This window comes from Castanea sativa, chromosome 5, assembly GCF_040712315.1.
Source record: "Castanea sativa cultivar Marrone di Chiusa Pesio chromosome 5, ASM4071231v1".
In the NCBI taxonomy this organism is placed as follows: domain Eukaryota; kingdom Viridiplantae; phylum Streptophyta; class Magnoliopsida; order Fagales; family Fagaceae; genus Castanea; species Castanea sativa.
Window position 1 is genome coordinate 1,042,626 of NC_134017.1, and position 14,570 is coordinate 1,057,195.

General features: G+C 30.0%; 1 protein-coding gene and 1 pseudogene across 1 annotated transcript; both read left to right on the top strand.

The window, feature by feature from the left end:
- Positions 1-4,460: 4,460 nt before the first annotated feature.
- LOC142637478 (GDSL esterase/lipase 1-like) lies at positions 4,461-6,603 on the top strand (annotated as a pseudogene).
- Positions 6,604-10,449: 3,846 nt separating this feature from the next.
- LOC142633618 (GDSL esterase/lipase 1-like) lies at positions 10,450-13,882 on the top strand. The gene is made up of 5 exons (XM_075807860.1): positions 10,450-10,804; positions 10,900-11,021; positions 12,767-12,997; positions 13,125-13,380; positions 13,488-13,882. The coding sequence occupies exons 1-5, from the start codon at positions 10,543-10,545 to the stop codon at positions 13,724-13,726; spliced, it is 1,110 nt and encodes a 369-aa protein (XP_075663975.1). The 5' UTR covers positions 10,450-10,542; the 3' UTR covers positions 13,727-13,882.
- Positions 13,883-14,570: the final 688 nt, after the last annotated feature.

Consider the following 14,570-nt stretch of genomic DNA (forward strand, 5'->3'; position numbering starts at 1 on the left):
TGCTAGAAAAAAAATTTAGAGGGTTAGGGGTATGGATAGTAGCTAAAAAGCTACATCCACACCCCTAAACCCCAAATCCAAAGTGTAGAACCAAGGAGAAGAAGATTGGGTTTAAGAACAATACCTTGTGTTTTTTGTGAAGATGAAAGAATTAAGAGACTTTGATGTGTTTTTGTGTGTGGAAGAGAGGAAAAATGTGCAGACAATGTCCAAGCAGAGAGAAAACTAAAAAAATCTTCTCTTTTTTTGGTTTGGGGGGGTGCTTGGGGCTATTTATAGCCCTAAGTGCGCTTTTCGAGGAAACGGCCCTTGTAGGGCTGCCGCCTTGAAAGCTCCCTTGATTGAGTTGATCTTGACACCCTTGGAAAAATCTTGACTTCCTGATTTTGAAAATGTATGGAACTTGAATATCCAACAGTTGGATAAAAAGTTATAGCTCTGGGAAGATAGTGATGCATTGATCAATGCGTTATCCCAGTTTTCATGATATCTTGGCATTTCTAGCTTCGATTTCGACTTGTGAATAATGTTGGAATGAGAATTTGATAATTTTCACAGTGGCGTTGATTTCAACTCACTCTAACGGCTAGATTGAAATTAGGGTTTCTAGGGCCACCAAGGAATTTTTTGGATGGAAAAGGCACTCTGGGTGCTCCAGTGTCCGAAAGGATTACGCGTCATTTTGGATGTTCTCATGGCCCTATGGAAAGAAAATAAAATTTTTGGATTTTTCGGGTCTGGTACGCATATCGAGGGTGAACAAAAGACGATATCAGCACTAGTGAATTAGCCAAGTAGTTACTTAATTTAATTATGAGATCTAGGTTAAACAACAAAATATCATATCATGCATACGGAAAAAGAAAGAGACATAACGATATGATTACTTAGGAAAACCAATGAAACAAATCATTACAAGATAAAAACTTGAGGAAGATTTGACCTAGTTATCCTTAAGGTAAACATATCCACTAGATAGAATTTAAGTTTACAAAAGATTTAATCCTAAATCTAATGCTACCTCTAGTAGAACTTACTAAAATGACCATATGTAGCTTTGATTCCATGGACTCTTCTCTCTTAGATTTGTTAAACACAAGCTCCCACGCTTATGACTTTGAGATCCCACTCAAAGGTTTAGATCACCAATTGTTGATCTTGTAGCAGCAACTAGATTCCATCAACACTTGATTATAGAACTCGTTCTGGTAAACACTTGTAGAGTTAGAAGGTTATAGAATCTCACAGATCTCATAGGAGTAACTCACAAGTCTTCTAAGAATCTTTAAAACGTAGTGTTGGACTAAAATCCTAAATGTTTTTGCAAGCATGGGCCTAATTTAAATTCTATAGAATTTTATTTTTTGCTATTTTTGATCGGCTGGATCTAATTTTCAATCAGTCAAGCTTCACAAACTTGAACTCTCCTTTCTTCAACATACATGTTTTTGTTCTCGGTTTGCCAACATACACAAAATAGGGATCTAAACATTTAATCTTAAATCTTTAGAACCAAATAATTTTTTTTATATATACGACACAATCCCCAAGCCTTCTCCTCTTTCAAGTTGAAATAGGATTCTTCATACTTGGTTGCCGAGCACACTTCTAATATAAACATGTGTTCTCCTATTGCCACTAAAGTGGACTAGACCATAGTATAAACATCTTTGAATTGTCTTAGTAGTTGAGTGTGTGTAACAAAACTCTTGATAATGAGAAATGGACCGGAGTATGGGGTAATCTTTGTTAACGCAATTTGAAATATGGTTGAGTTATATCACATATACTATATAATAAACATTGAGCTTAATTAGAAGTCGTGGTTGTGCCAAATAACTTCACCAAATTAAAATAATATTTTAGATACAATTTTTTTTAGATAGAGACAATAACTTATTTTTTCATATCAATTTCTTTAGATAAAATGACAATAAGTGTTTTTTACAAAACATGCAGCATGCATCTAAATTTTAGTTGAGAGAGACAACAACTTATTTGTTCTTATCAATTTCTTTAGATAAAGTAACAATAAGTGTTTTAATAAAGCATGCAACATGCATTTTAGATAAAAACAATAATAATTTTTTTTAATAAAGCATGTAACATGCATCTAAGTTTCAGTTGATGGAGACAATCATTTATTTATTCTTATCAATTTCTTTAAATAAAGTAACATTAAGTGTTTTAACAAAACATGCACCATGCATTTTAGATAAAATAATAATAAGTTTTTTTAACAAAACAAGCAATATGCATTTATGTTTCAATTGATAAAGACAACAACTTGTTCTTATCAATTCCTTTAAATAAAGTAACAATAAGTGTTTTAACAAACCATGTAACGTTAACATGCATCTAACTTTTAGTTGATAGAGACAACAATTTATTGTTATTATAAATTTCTTTAGATAAAGTAACAATAAGTTTTTAAAATTAAATATGCAACAAGAATCTAAGTTTCAGAAATTCAAATCCTCCTCCAACTAAAAATCAATTATCAAAATTTTAAAATTGATATTTATTCACTAATATGGTCTTTTCATAAAATCTCTCTTGCACCCCACGTTTTTTTTTTCCAAGTTGCAGCTTATGCATATGTATTTGTATTGGAAGGATATACAAGTTGTATAGATTTGTAGGAGTTGATAAATATATATGATACTGTCTTTCTCACAATTTTTTTTTCCAAGTTGCAGCTTACGCATATATATTTTTATTAATTATTAAATTAATTTTTATTAAAATAACGATATTTTAATTTACATAAAATTTATCATTTAAATTTTAACAAATTTAAATTTTATCCAAACTAAAAGTCTATTATTAATTCTTTTTATCTTCCTTCCCTAGAAAGAAATAATAACAAATAAATAAATTCTAAATTGAAATCCAAAATCCCGCACAGTATCCCACGCTTTGTTTCCCCTCAATTTGCATCTTAAGTTTTTATTAATTATTTAAAAATGTTATTAATTGTTATGATATATTTCCTCAACTCAAAGGATAATATTTAATTATAATTTAATTTAGCTAAAATTTTATCATCTAAGTTTTAGAAATTTAAATTCTACTCCAACTAAAATTCTATTATCCAAATTTCAAAAATTATATATATATTCATCAATGTCTATTTTTTTGTTTTGTTTTGTTTTGTTTTGCTTTGTTTTTTTTTTTTTTTTTTTTTTCTTTTTCTAGTTGCAACTTACGCATTTGTATTTCTATATGATAGTTTTGTTTAAATAAATTCATGTTACTTATTGTTTTATATATATATATATATATATATTTTTTTTTTTTTTCTAAATTTTCATATATAGATATTATGTCAAGGGAAGTCTAATATAAAAGCAAAACAAAGGACATTCATTTAAGTTTTTGGTTTCTCATAGGTAACTTTTTTATTTTATATTTTAAATTCTCAACTTTTGAAATATTTTGTGTGATTTAGGTTTTGGTTATTTTCTATGTATTTAGTTTGTGAGTGTTTTGATTTTTTTTTTTTTTTTTTTCTGTTGACTATCACTACGAAAAATGGTTTAAAATTTTACAAGTTGTTGAATGTTGAATGTGGAGGATAAAGACTACTAATACTAATCTTTGTTTTATATCTATTCTAGCATAAAAAAAAATTGTTGTTCTTATCTCTAGGAACGAAGAGTGCCTATAAATATATATCAGAATTGTCATTTATTTGAGTTCAGAAATTCCTCGTATGCCTTCTTAATTAGTTCATTCCTCGTAATTATTGATTCAGTTAATAATCGTTAAAGCTCTGGACCTTGGAATGAGGTAGCTCTATTTCCTCCTTAAGTTAAACAAAGCTATGTGATGTTTCTTTTGGCTCACATAAAGTTGATTCTAATTTCTAAATAACAAAAAAAGCAAACGTAGACGCAAAGTTCTCTAAAATTAAGACAGGGTTTGGACACAATTGAAATGCACACGTTTGTGTTTTAGGTTTTTTTTTTTTTTGCTGGAACATGCACTGTTCACTGTTCATTTGCCATGAATAGTATTTTTCAGTTTTCCGTTTCAGTTTTTAATTTTCAACTCCATCCAAACAGACCTTAAGTAATAATAACTTATTTAGTTATTATTTTCTCAAAGATATATATATATATATATATATATATATATATATATATATATATATATATAATTCACGACTAAATCCATGCATCTGACGAGACCTTCCCTAGTTATATTAAAAGTCGAAATTGCAAATGTGAACGCTAAAGAGTAGTATGAAAGAAACCTTCACAAATTAAAATTTTAAAAGTTGTTGAATGTTTAATGTATATGATAAAGACGACGACTACTAGTCTACTAATAATCTTTGTCTTACATCTATTCTAGCATATAAAAAAAAATATTTGTCACCGACGGCTACCAAGAAATAAGGAAGCGTCATCTCTTCCGTATGATAAACAAAGCATTCTGCTTTTTTTTAACCAAATTATGGACCGTATGGGGAGACCTTCTTCAACTACCCCACTGGAAGATTTTCTAATGGCCGTCTAGTCCCAGATTTTATTGGTAAAATGCTATTGATCTTACTGTCTTTCTTTTTTTTTTTAAGAATTTGAATTGTTAGTACATTGATTGTTGACATTTTATTACAGCTGAGTTTGCAAAGTTGCCATTCATTACGCCACTTCTATATTCCGGTTATCATCAATATACTGACTGGGTCAAACTTTGCTTCTGGCGGAGCTGGGGCTCTTGTTGAAACTAACAAAGGATTGGTATGTATCTTTTACATTAAGTGTGTGTATATATATACACACATGTACAATACTGACATTGAAATTTCACTCTCCAATCCTTATTGATAGGACAAGGAGATCTCCTTTTGTTCAATGACTATCAGTATTAAGTAGGCAGCTTTTTTATAAAGAAGAAATTAGGCAGCTTTTTAATAAAGAAGAAATTTGGCAGCTTAATTAAATGCTCAGTGTAATTGATCATATCATGCTGAATAAAAAAAATAAATATATAAATGATAGATAGGCTTGAAATTTGCATTGCCAATAGAGCTTTAACTAAATTATCTGATTGATTAACGGTGAGGTATATATGCAAATCATAGGTAGCGAACTAGAGGTTTTTGGCTTCCTTCTAGAAATCTTTAAGTTCTACCCACTTATCTCTGGACTGGTATACGAAAAATGGATGTGAAAAAAAAAATGATGAAGAAAATGAAGCAAGAAAGAGTCGCAGTGAAATCAAGAAGAAGAAGAAGAAGAAGAAGAAGAAAAAAGTGGGTTCAGAGCCTAAATAAGAAGTGGCCAATCTGATTCATTTTATTAGGACTTTTTAAAAATACACTATATAAAATATATTTATTTATAGTATTATTTATATTTATTATTAAATATATGTATCTAATGCATAATTTCAGAACGGTACACCGGTTCATATTGGAATGGATATATTCTATTCCAATAATAAATCCGGAACACTCTAAAATGGAATTCAAAACATTAGATGACACTAACATGACACGTGTCTTAAAATGGTCACACGTCGACTCCTTTCCAATGCTCTTATATATTGGATAGAGACTGCACCATCTAGCAATAACTCGTGTTAAAATAGTGTGCTTGCAATAATATATTACCCAAATTTCAAATGCCTGAGTAGACCATATTTTTCTAATCTTCTTTTCCTTTAATTTTTGGGGCAGGTGATAGACCTAAAAACTCAACTACATTATTTTGAGAAATTGGCAAATCAGTTGAGGAAAAATCTAGGACATGAAGAAGCCAAGAAATTATTGGCGAGAGCAGTTTACTTTAATTAGCATTGGCAGCAATGATTATTTTGCCCTTTTCACCTCAAATTCCAGTGCTCTTCAAACCTACTCTCCGGGAGAATACGTAGATATAGTGATCGGCAACTTAACAAGTGTGACAAAAGTAATAACATTCAATATTCAATATAAATTGTCATTCTATTCAATTCTTGTTTTTTTACATTCGCAAAAATTTGTTATACTAAAATAACCATATCTTGATGTGCTAGGGAATATAAAAGAAAGGTGGAAGGAAAGTTGCGATGCCAAACTTGGCACCATTGGGCTGTTTGCCAATTACAAGAGCACTAAATACAAATAACACAGGTGCATGCATTTAGGGACTTTCAGCACTAGCGAAATTGCACAATGAAGCACTTTCTAAATCCTTGCAGGAGCTAGAAAATCAACTCGATGGATTCAAATATTCAATAACCGATAAATACATTTCTCTAGGTGAAACCATAAATAACCCTTCAAAATATGGTATGCCAATCATTTTCATAGTGCATAATGTATTTAAGTTCGATCACTAACTGAAAGTGTCTCTGTTTTTATTTTATTGTGAAGGTTTCAAGGAAAGCAAGATCGCATGTTGTGGAACTGTTCCATATAGAGGAACTTTTAGTTGTTGAGGGAAGAGATCTGTCAAAGAATACGAATTATGTGAGAATGTTAGTGAATATGTGTTCTTTGACAGTATTCATCCCACCGAAAAGGTCAACCAACAAATTGCTGAGCTAATGTGGAGTGGAACTCGTAATATCACAGGACCTTACAATCTTATAGCATTGTTTGAAAACTAGTAAATGTAGATTCGTTTTTAAAATAAGTGAATCAGGTTATGTTATAATTAAAATCTAAATAAGAATTGTATTTTTCATACCGAATTAATAAACATATTCAATATTTCAAGTTGTATGATCATACTCTCAACACTTAAAAGAGTTTTACTAATCATCTATGTAATTTCTATCAAGTGTGTCAATAGAGGGAGTGAGGGGTAATTTGGTCTATTTAAAAAATAATTTTCATGTGTGGGCAAATCATTGAGTCATATGTTTATTTTTATTTTTTTCAAAAAGTAAAATGATTCAATCCAAGTTATATACCATGTTAGCACTTCATAAGACCACATAGGGCAAATACTAAAAGATTTAAATAAAAGGACGAACAGTATAACATTTTAGAAAGTTTAGGGACTAAAGACAAACATTTGAATGCTTAGGGATGAAAAACAAACTTTGATGAAAGTTTAGAGACAAATAATATTCTACCCTTAATTTTATCATTAGATACCAGAGCATCATGACCACAAAGAGAGGCATATTAGCAGCATGTGTTCAAAACTAAAGGCAACTGAAGTTGGATTTTTCAAAGAATATTATTGTAAAATGTAAAAGGTCCAATGGTAAACTGTTGGGTCCTAAATAATATTATTATCAATATTATCAATTTAAAATAATAATCACACACAATAACACAAATATTTACATGAAAAAACCATTTCTTATTAAAGAGAAAAACCACAAGATAAACTTTGAATGAATTCACTATTATTTAATTAATTACAATAATTTTCAAGTTTATGCCTAACTTGAGATTTACCAAATGCAATAATAAGTCCTCTTGTGTATGTCTCATGGTTATAAAATATCTTCTTTTTCTTTTTTTAATCTCACATACACTAATTATTTATTTCGAAGGTGGCAACAATTTTCTCTCTCCTCTCTATTTTCTTCTCCACATACATCTCTCTCTCTCTCTCTCTCTCTCTCTCTCTCTCTCTCTCTCTCTCTCTCTCTCTCTCTCTCTCTCTCATCCATCTTCAATGTGTTGCCCTTTACCACCTCAATGTGCCGCCATTGAGCTAACTGGCCTCCAGCCACCTCAGTTTTTTGTAGCCTCTATAAGTTCTTCTTTCACTCACACTCTCTCTCTCTAGCTGATCCTCCTCACCATGCCACCGCCGATCCTCTTCAACGTGTTGTTGTCAACAAAGCCCGTCCTCTAGCCGATGCCTCACTCTTCAAGGTATTTCTCTCTTTCACTAGCTAAGTTTGTTTGTTTTATTTTTTATTTTATGTTTAATAGTTTCAATGTCATATTTTTTTAAAATAAAGCTATTGTGTTATTTTGCTGTGGTTATGCTTAAAGTTTGGATTTTAAATTGGGTTTTGCTGCTTTTACTCTTAAATTTTGGCTTGGTTATTTTTGCTATTGTGTGAATGTGTGTTTTTTTTTTTGGGATACAGTTTAGGTACAAAATTGGTTGTAGCATTAAACTACAAATTCATTTAATAAAATAAATATTACTACATAATTTGAAAATCTAAATGTTGAATCACATGTTCTGTATGCTCTTAATATACATGTCAAATTTTGTGTCAATCAGATATTATTTATTATATGATTTATAAGCTTATATTTTATGCATAATTTTAAATTACAAAAACTTGCAATTTAAACAATTTATTAATGACATAAATATTGATCTTTAATTTTTTTTAGAAATTTTGTAAGTATGGAAAATATAAGAAGAAGATATAATTCGACGGTGGATCTATTAAAATTCATCTCCAATAAAAAGATATTGAGTAAGGTTATAGCCTTAGTTTTTAACGAATTTTGTAACTAAATTTTGTCTTTTTTTTTTTTTTTCATCTCTTATTTTTGGTACTAAGGGGTCTATAACAGCGTTTTTAAAACGTTGCTATAGGTCAAACATCAATATTTTATTTACATAGTATTTCGTACCCCAACAGTTCATATCAGGTGTCTCATGTCTGGCATTGAATGTGTGATGGTACTTTACCCAATATCTCATTGAAACTTCAATGATGATTGTCTTAATAAACTCATATTTGATAAGACTGTGGAAAACAGTATGGCAAAGGTTGAGACTAATCAATTTTTTCTTTTATATATATATATATAGGAGGTACAGATGTTTCTTTGATATTCACCTTTATTACTAGTGTATATCACTTTTCTTTCTACCTTTGATGGGAATTATTGTGTTGATTGCACATTGTTTCTTGCATATTACATCTTAGAATTGTGCCTTGCAAGTTGAGGTTTTTTACTTTTTTACTCTTTAATTGTTTCCCCACTATTTCGGCACATACAGTACCAACTCAAAATAAAATAACCCCTCTTGAAAAGGTTCTCAAAGCGTAAGAATTTTTCCCCAAGCCGTTGTCCACTCAAAGAAGGAACTGTGGGATATGTTAGAGGTTTTCTTTCTCTGTATTATTATTATTATTATTATTATTATTATTATAGAACTAATTTATATATATTAGCAATAACCCAAAATAAGTCAGCGCTAAAATATTCTATAGAAAATGGTAAGGACACAACTTTTGTGTTGTGGCGTTGTGGGATTTTTAGTATCCTTAGCATTGCCCATATTCTATTCTAATAGACAAATTGAAATGGGCATCAAAACTGCATTCATAACATTAAAATGAACCTTTTTAAAAGGTACATGTTATATAAATCACTTACTTATTTAAAAAGAAAAAATATATACTAAATGTGTTACATTTAGTGTTAATATTATTATTATTTCATCTTTCACATGTATTTTCTGTTCGTTTCTAACAATCTGCCATTAGTCTTATTAAAATAATTGGTATGAATTTGTTTCTAAAACAAAAATTGCTATGGAACGGATAATAAAGAACAAAAATTAATGCTAAGGAAAATATAAATTTTTGCTAGATTTTGATAATAAATCATTACTCTCAAAAAATTAAAAATAATAATTCAAAGGTTTATGTATTATGTTTTCTTTTTAAGAAAATATACTATAAAAAATGCAATTATCTATGAATATATGTTTTAATTTGTAAGTCATTTTATTATGTCAATTTCTTTTTCTTTCTTTTTTTAGTTATACAATGTTATTATGATTTGTTTCTAAAAAAATGTTATTTATGACTATAACTTATTTTAGAATGAATGCAATGTCTATTGGATAGTTTATATCAATAATTTTCAAATGGCATCTTACATTGTATTATTAATGTCATTTCCTATTTAAAAGTATTTCATACATTTATGCTAAATAAAACTCTATTTTTTTTAGTTATTATTATGCTAACTATTTCAACTTATATATAATGATACTCTCTTCTAAACTCATTTTATAGTTTTTCCCATGCATTGCACAGATTTAGTGACTAGTTGTCTTTATATATAAGCCACAGCCCCCAAGCCTTCACCTATTTGTTGATATACGATTCTTCATACTTGGCTGCCAAGCACACTTTTAATATAAACATATGTTCCCCTATTTCTAAAAGGACTTGTTCATCACGGGGCTCTCTTGCCACTAAATATCTTTGAATTTTCTTAGTAGTTGAGTCTATATAACAAAACTCTTGATAATGATAAATGGACCGGAGTACGGGTTAATCTTTGTTAACGCAATCTGAAATTGAGAGAAAAAAATGGTTGAGTTATATCATTTAAAACTAGAGCATTTTGACTTTGAATTTGGATTTTCAAAGAATATTCTTTGTCGCATATAAAAAGTCCAAGATAACTGCACAAGGTCAGAGTACACGAATCATGAACGTAGCCAACATGAAGACAATGAACCAATCAACCTTCTATGAAAGATCAACTGAAGCAAAACTTCCTTTTTCCTCTTGTAAAGCACAAATCAAGCAGCCTATAAAAGAAAATTGCAACTAATAAATAGAAGTTAAAAAAAAAAAAAGTTGTAAAGATTGAACATGATGGGCTTAAGGTTCTACTTGTGTTTCTTGGCTTTGTTTTCAACCTTTTTTATCTCAACCCTCGGCCTTGGTCACCTTTGCCTGCCAGAAGAACATGTTGCCTTATTCATCTTTGGAGATTCAGTATTTGATGCTGGAAATAATAATTATATCAACACCATTACTGATTACCAAGCAAATTATGAGCCATATGGGGAGAACTTTTTCAAGTACTCTACTGGGAGATATTCCGATGGCCGTATAATTCCAGATTTTATTGGTAATATATTGTTACACATGCACTGTCTTGTTTTCTATAAAAAAATCTCCGTTTTTTATTTTTATTATATATATTAATTGTTTGTTTTATTTCAGCTGAGTTTGCAAAGTTGCCATTCATTACACCTTATCTACATCCTGGTTACGATCAATATACTGACGGGGCAAACTTCGCATCCGCTGGAGCCGGTGCTCTTGCTGAAACTCGCCAAGGAATGGTATTTAATCTTTATATTAAGTGCCTGTTTGTTTCAACTTTCCCAGTCAAAAAATTGCGTTTTTAAAACGTCCAGCCCAAAAGCCCGTTTGGTTAGGTTTAAAAAGCAATTTTTTGTTAAAAGTTGCGTTTTGGGTTTGTGAAGAAAACGTACATTTGCAAAATGGAGCTCTGAGCTCCAGTTGCAAAATGCGCACAAACACGTTTACAGAACAATAATATTACCGTTAGTGGATTTTTTTTTTTCCTTAAATTGCCCATAGTTTTTTTTCCTGCTCCCCTATGCTGCTATGCTGCGGCATCTCATCTTCTTCTTCCTCTTCTTCTTTTTTTGTGCTGCTTCTTCCTCTTCTCTTCTCTATTTTTTTTTTCTTTTTACATACATATCAAATCTCAAAAAAAAAAAAAAAAAAAAAAACTTTTGAATTTGGTAGAGTTTTTGATAAATGGAACCTTTGGAGACATGGAGTAGAGAGAGGGAGCTTGAGAGAGAGCTTAGACTTCTTTGTGTGTGGGTGGGTGGGTGTGTGTGTGTGTGTGTGTGTGTGTGTGGAGGAAAGTAAAAGGAAAGGTAGATAAGAAGATAAGGACGAACTGACATGTGGAGGAGAAAAAAGTGAAAGAAAAAAAAAAGAAAAAAAATAAAGAGTTTTTGGGCTTGGTTATGCAACGTGGAAGAAAATATAATGAGTAAGAACACAAATTATTTTACAACTTTTTTTTTTTTTTTTTTTTTTATAATTGTGATGTTATACAGTATGAGGTGGAGAAAAAATTGTGGGTATTAGAACAACTCATTTAAAAGATAAGTGTTAATAAAATTTTATTTTACAAAGATTAATTTTAAATTAGTATTGTGAAAATATTGTGACATTTTATTATATCTCTAAACTTCATAAGTTAGTACTATTTTATTTTTTTTAAAAATAATACTATTGACAGAATATTTTTATAACAATTTCATAATAAAGTTTACATATATAGTAAGTTGTTATTAGTTCTCATCTAGACCTACTAGTGACATTTTTTTTTCCTATCATTAACAACTTGTTATATAAACTTTATTTTGAAATTTTTATGAAAATATTATGTCCATAACTTGCATTAAAAGAGATAATAAAAACAAAAAATTCTTTTTATATAGATATTGTTCTTTTTAATAATTTACCCCTCAAACTGCCACTTTTATAAGTGTTAGCCAAACACTCAGCTTTTTCAAAAAGTACTTTTTCATAATGCACTTTTTGAAAACTCCATTTTTTTTAAAAAGCTCAGTTTCAAAAAGCTGAAACAAACTCACTCTAAGTAGGCATACTTTATATATATATATATATATATATATATATATGTGTGTGTGTGTGTGTGTGTGTGTGTGTGTGTGCGCGCGCGTGCGCGCGCGCGCGTTAAGGTAAAATCTAGTAGGATTATAATCTTGATATTATCTAATAGAAATGTACAACTTATATTCATTGTCATATCAATTTATAAATAATTATTTTGTAAAGTTTTTAATATTTTTAGCATTTTTTATTGTCTTAAATGGGAAAAGTATAGCATTTTCGGGTATATATATCTTCTCTCTTATAGCAAATGGATCCAACTGATGAGTGGAACCCACCTTTTGTGTATGAAATCGGTATACTCCTAACAGGATATACTTTCTCCTTAAATAGATAGTGTTTTTACTGCATATGCATGCCTCCATGAAGCAAATATTTTAATACATTTTTCTTTAATTATCTATAGGTGATCGACCTAAAAACTCAATTAAGTTATTTCAAGAACTTCGAGAGGTTATTGAGCAAAAAACTTGATGATGCAGAAGCTAAGTCATTATTGTCCAGAGCTGTATACTTAATCAACATTGGAGCTAATGATTATGTAGTCCCTTTCACGAGGAATTCCAGCATCTTTCAATCCTATTCCCAAAAAGAATATGTAGACATGGTGATCGGCAATTTGACATTTGTGATCAAGGTAATAAAAATTAACTATGTATTTATTACAAAATCATTCTACATATTTATCATATATCCCCCCTCGATCTCCTTACCTTCTTTTTCGGACTGTTGCTTATACCCGTAACTACATATTGATTTGCTAGGAAATATATAAGGAAGGAGGAAGAAAATTTGGGATTCCAAACGTGGCGCCATTGGGTTGTCTTCCATTGGGAAGAGCACTAAATTCAGGAAAGACAAATGAATGCAAGCACGAACTAACAGCCCTAGCAAAACTGCATAATAAAGCACTTTCCGAAGTTCTCCAAAATCTAGAGAACGAGCTCAATGGATTCAGATATTCAATAGCCGATGCCTACACTATTCTGAGTGAAAGAATAAATAATCCTTTGAAATATGGTATGTCAATGTCCTGAATATTTTCATAGTGTAGAATTCACTTAATTATTCTTATTTCTATCATAAACTGATACCAACATTTTGGTTGTAAATATGTTGTGATGAAGGTTTTAAGGAAGGGTATAATGCATGCTGTGGAATTGGACCATACAGAGGAATTAATAGTTGTGGAGGGAAGAGATCAGTTAAAGAGTACGAATTATGTGAGAATGCTAGTGAATATGTGTTCTTTGACACTGCTCACCCCACAGAAAAGGCCTACCAACAACTCGCAGAGCTAATGTGGAGTGGAACTCCCAATGTTGCAGGACCTTATAATCTCAAAGCATTGTTTGAACAGAAATGAATGTAGATTTCATAAGAATTGAGTGACTCATAAATGTTATTATTAGAATTTAAATATAAAAAAAAAAAAAAATCATTAAGCATGGATTTTCGTCATAAATGTTATTATTAAAATTTAAATTAATAAAAGGTAATTAAGCATGGATCTTTGTCACTATATCGCCGTTTCCATTGTAATTTATTTTTCCCATTGTAATTGATCTTGTGCAATTGGTAACACATTGTTTTACATGCGTGTCATATAATGTCTAATTATTTGCACTTGAATTGGATATTGGCCTAATTAATCAACTTGATTAATTCACTTCTAGCTAATTCAAAAACGTGGGTCTAAAATCCTAACAATTATATATACTAGCATTTAACCCGCGTAAGACGTGGGATCATTTTTTGATTTAAGGTCAGCTTTACAACACTCATAAAAATCCTTTGATAGGTTTGGCATTTGTCTTTCATATAAGACATGCAATATAATACTCTATATTTATGCTGTTGTCATTAAAAATCTTGACTTTGCATGTCATCAATATGTGTTGTTTTATAAAAGAAAATTTTTAAAGAAACGTAAAGGTTATTATAAATTTTTTAAGTTGTATAAGTACAATTGATACCTTTGTCTCTAAGTTCCATTCCAAGTCTTCTATTTTTGTGAAATATTACCTTCATAAATTTTCACAATAGCTTAAATAACTATTACAATGAATGACCTTTTATATGTTTTGTAGAAATCATAATCTTTCTTCTCTGCCTTTATTACTTTTACAAAAACATGTGAAAAAATAAAAAAGAAAAGAAGGTATTTAAAATGGATGAGGCTCTAGAAACTAAATTTCATTTACTGTATG

Excerpts from the sequence above, each read along its gene's own strand:
- LOC142633618 (XM_075807860.1), top strand. The coding sequence starts at position 10,543 with ATGATGGGCTTAAGGTTCTACTTGTGTTTCTTGGCTTTGTTTTCAACC. Across the intron at positions 11,022-12,766 it reads CTGAAACTCGCCAAGGAATG|GTGATCGACCTAAAAACTCA; the intron begins GTATTTAATCTT and ends AATTATCTATAG. Across the intron at positions 13,381-13,487 it reads AAATAATCCTTTGAAATATG|GTTTTAAGGAAGGGTATAAT; the intron begins GTATGTCAATGT and ends GTTGTGATGAAG.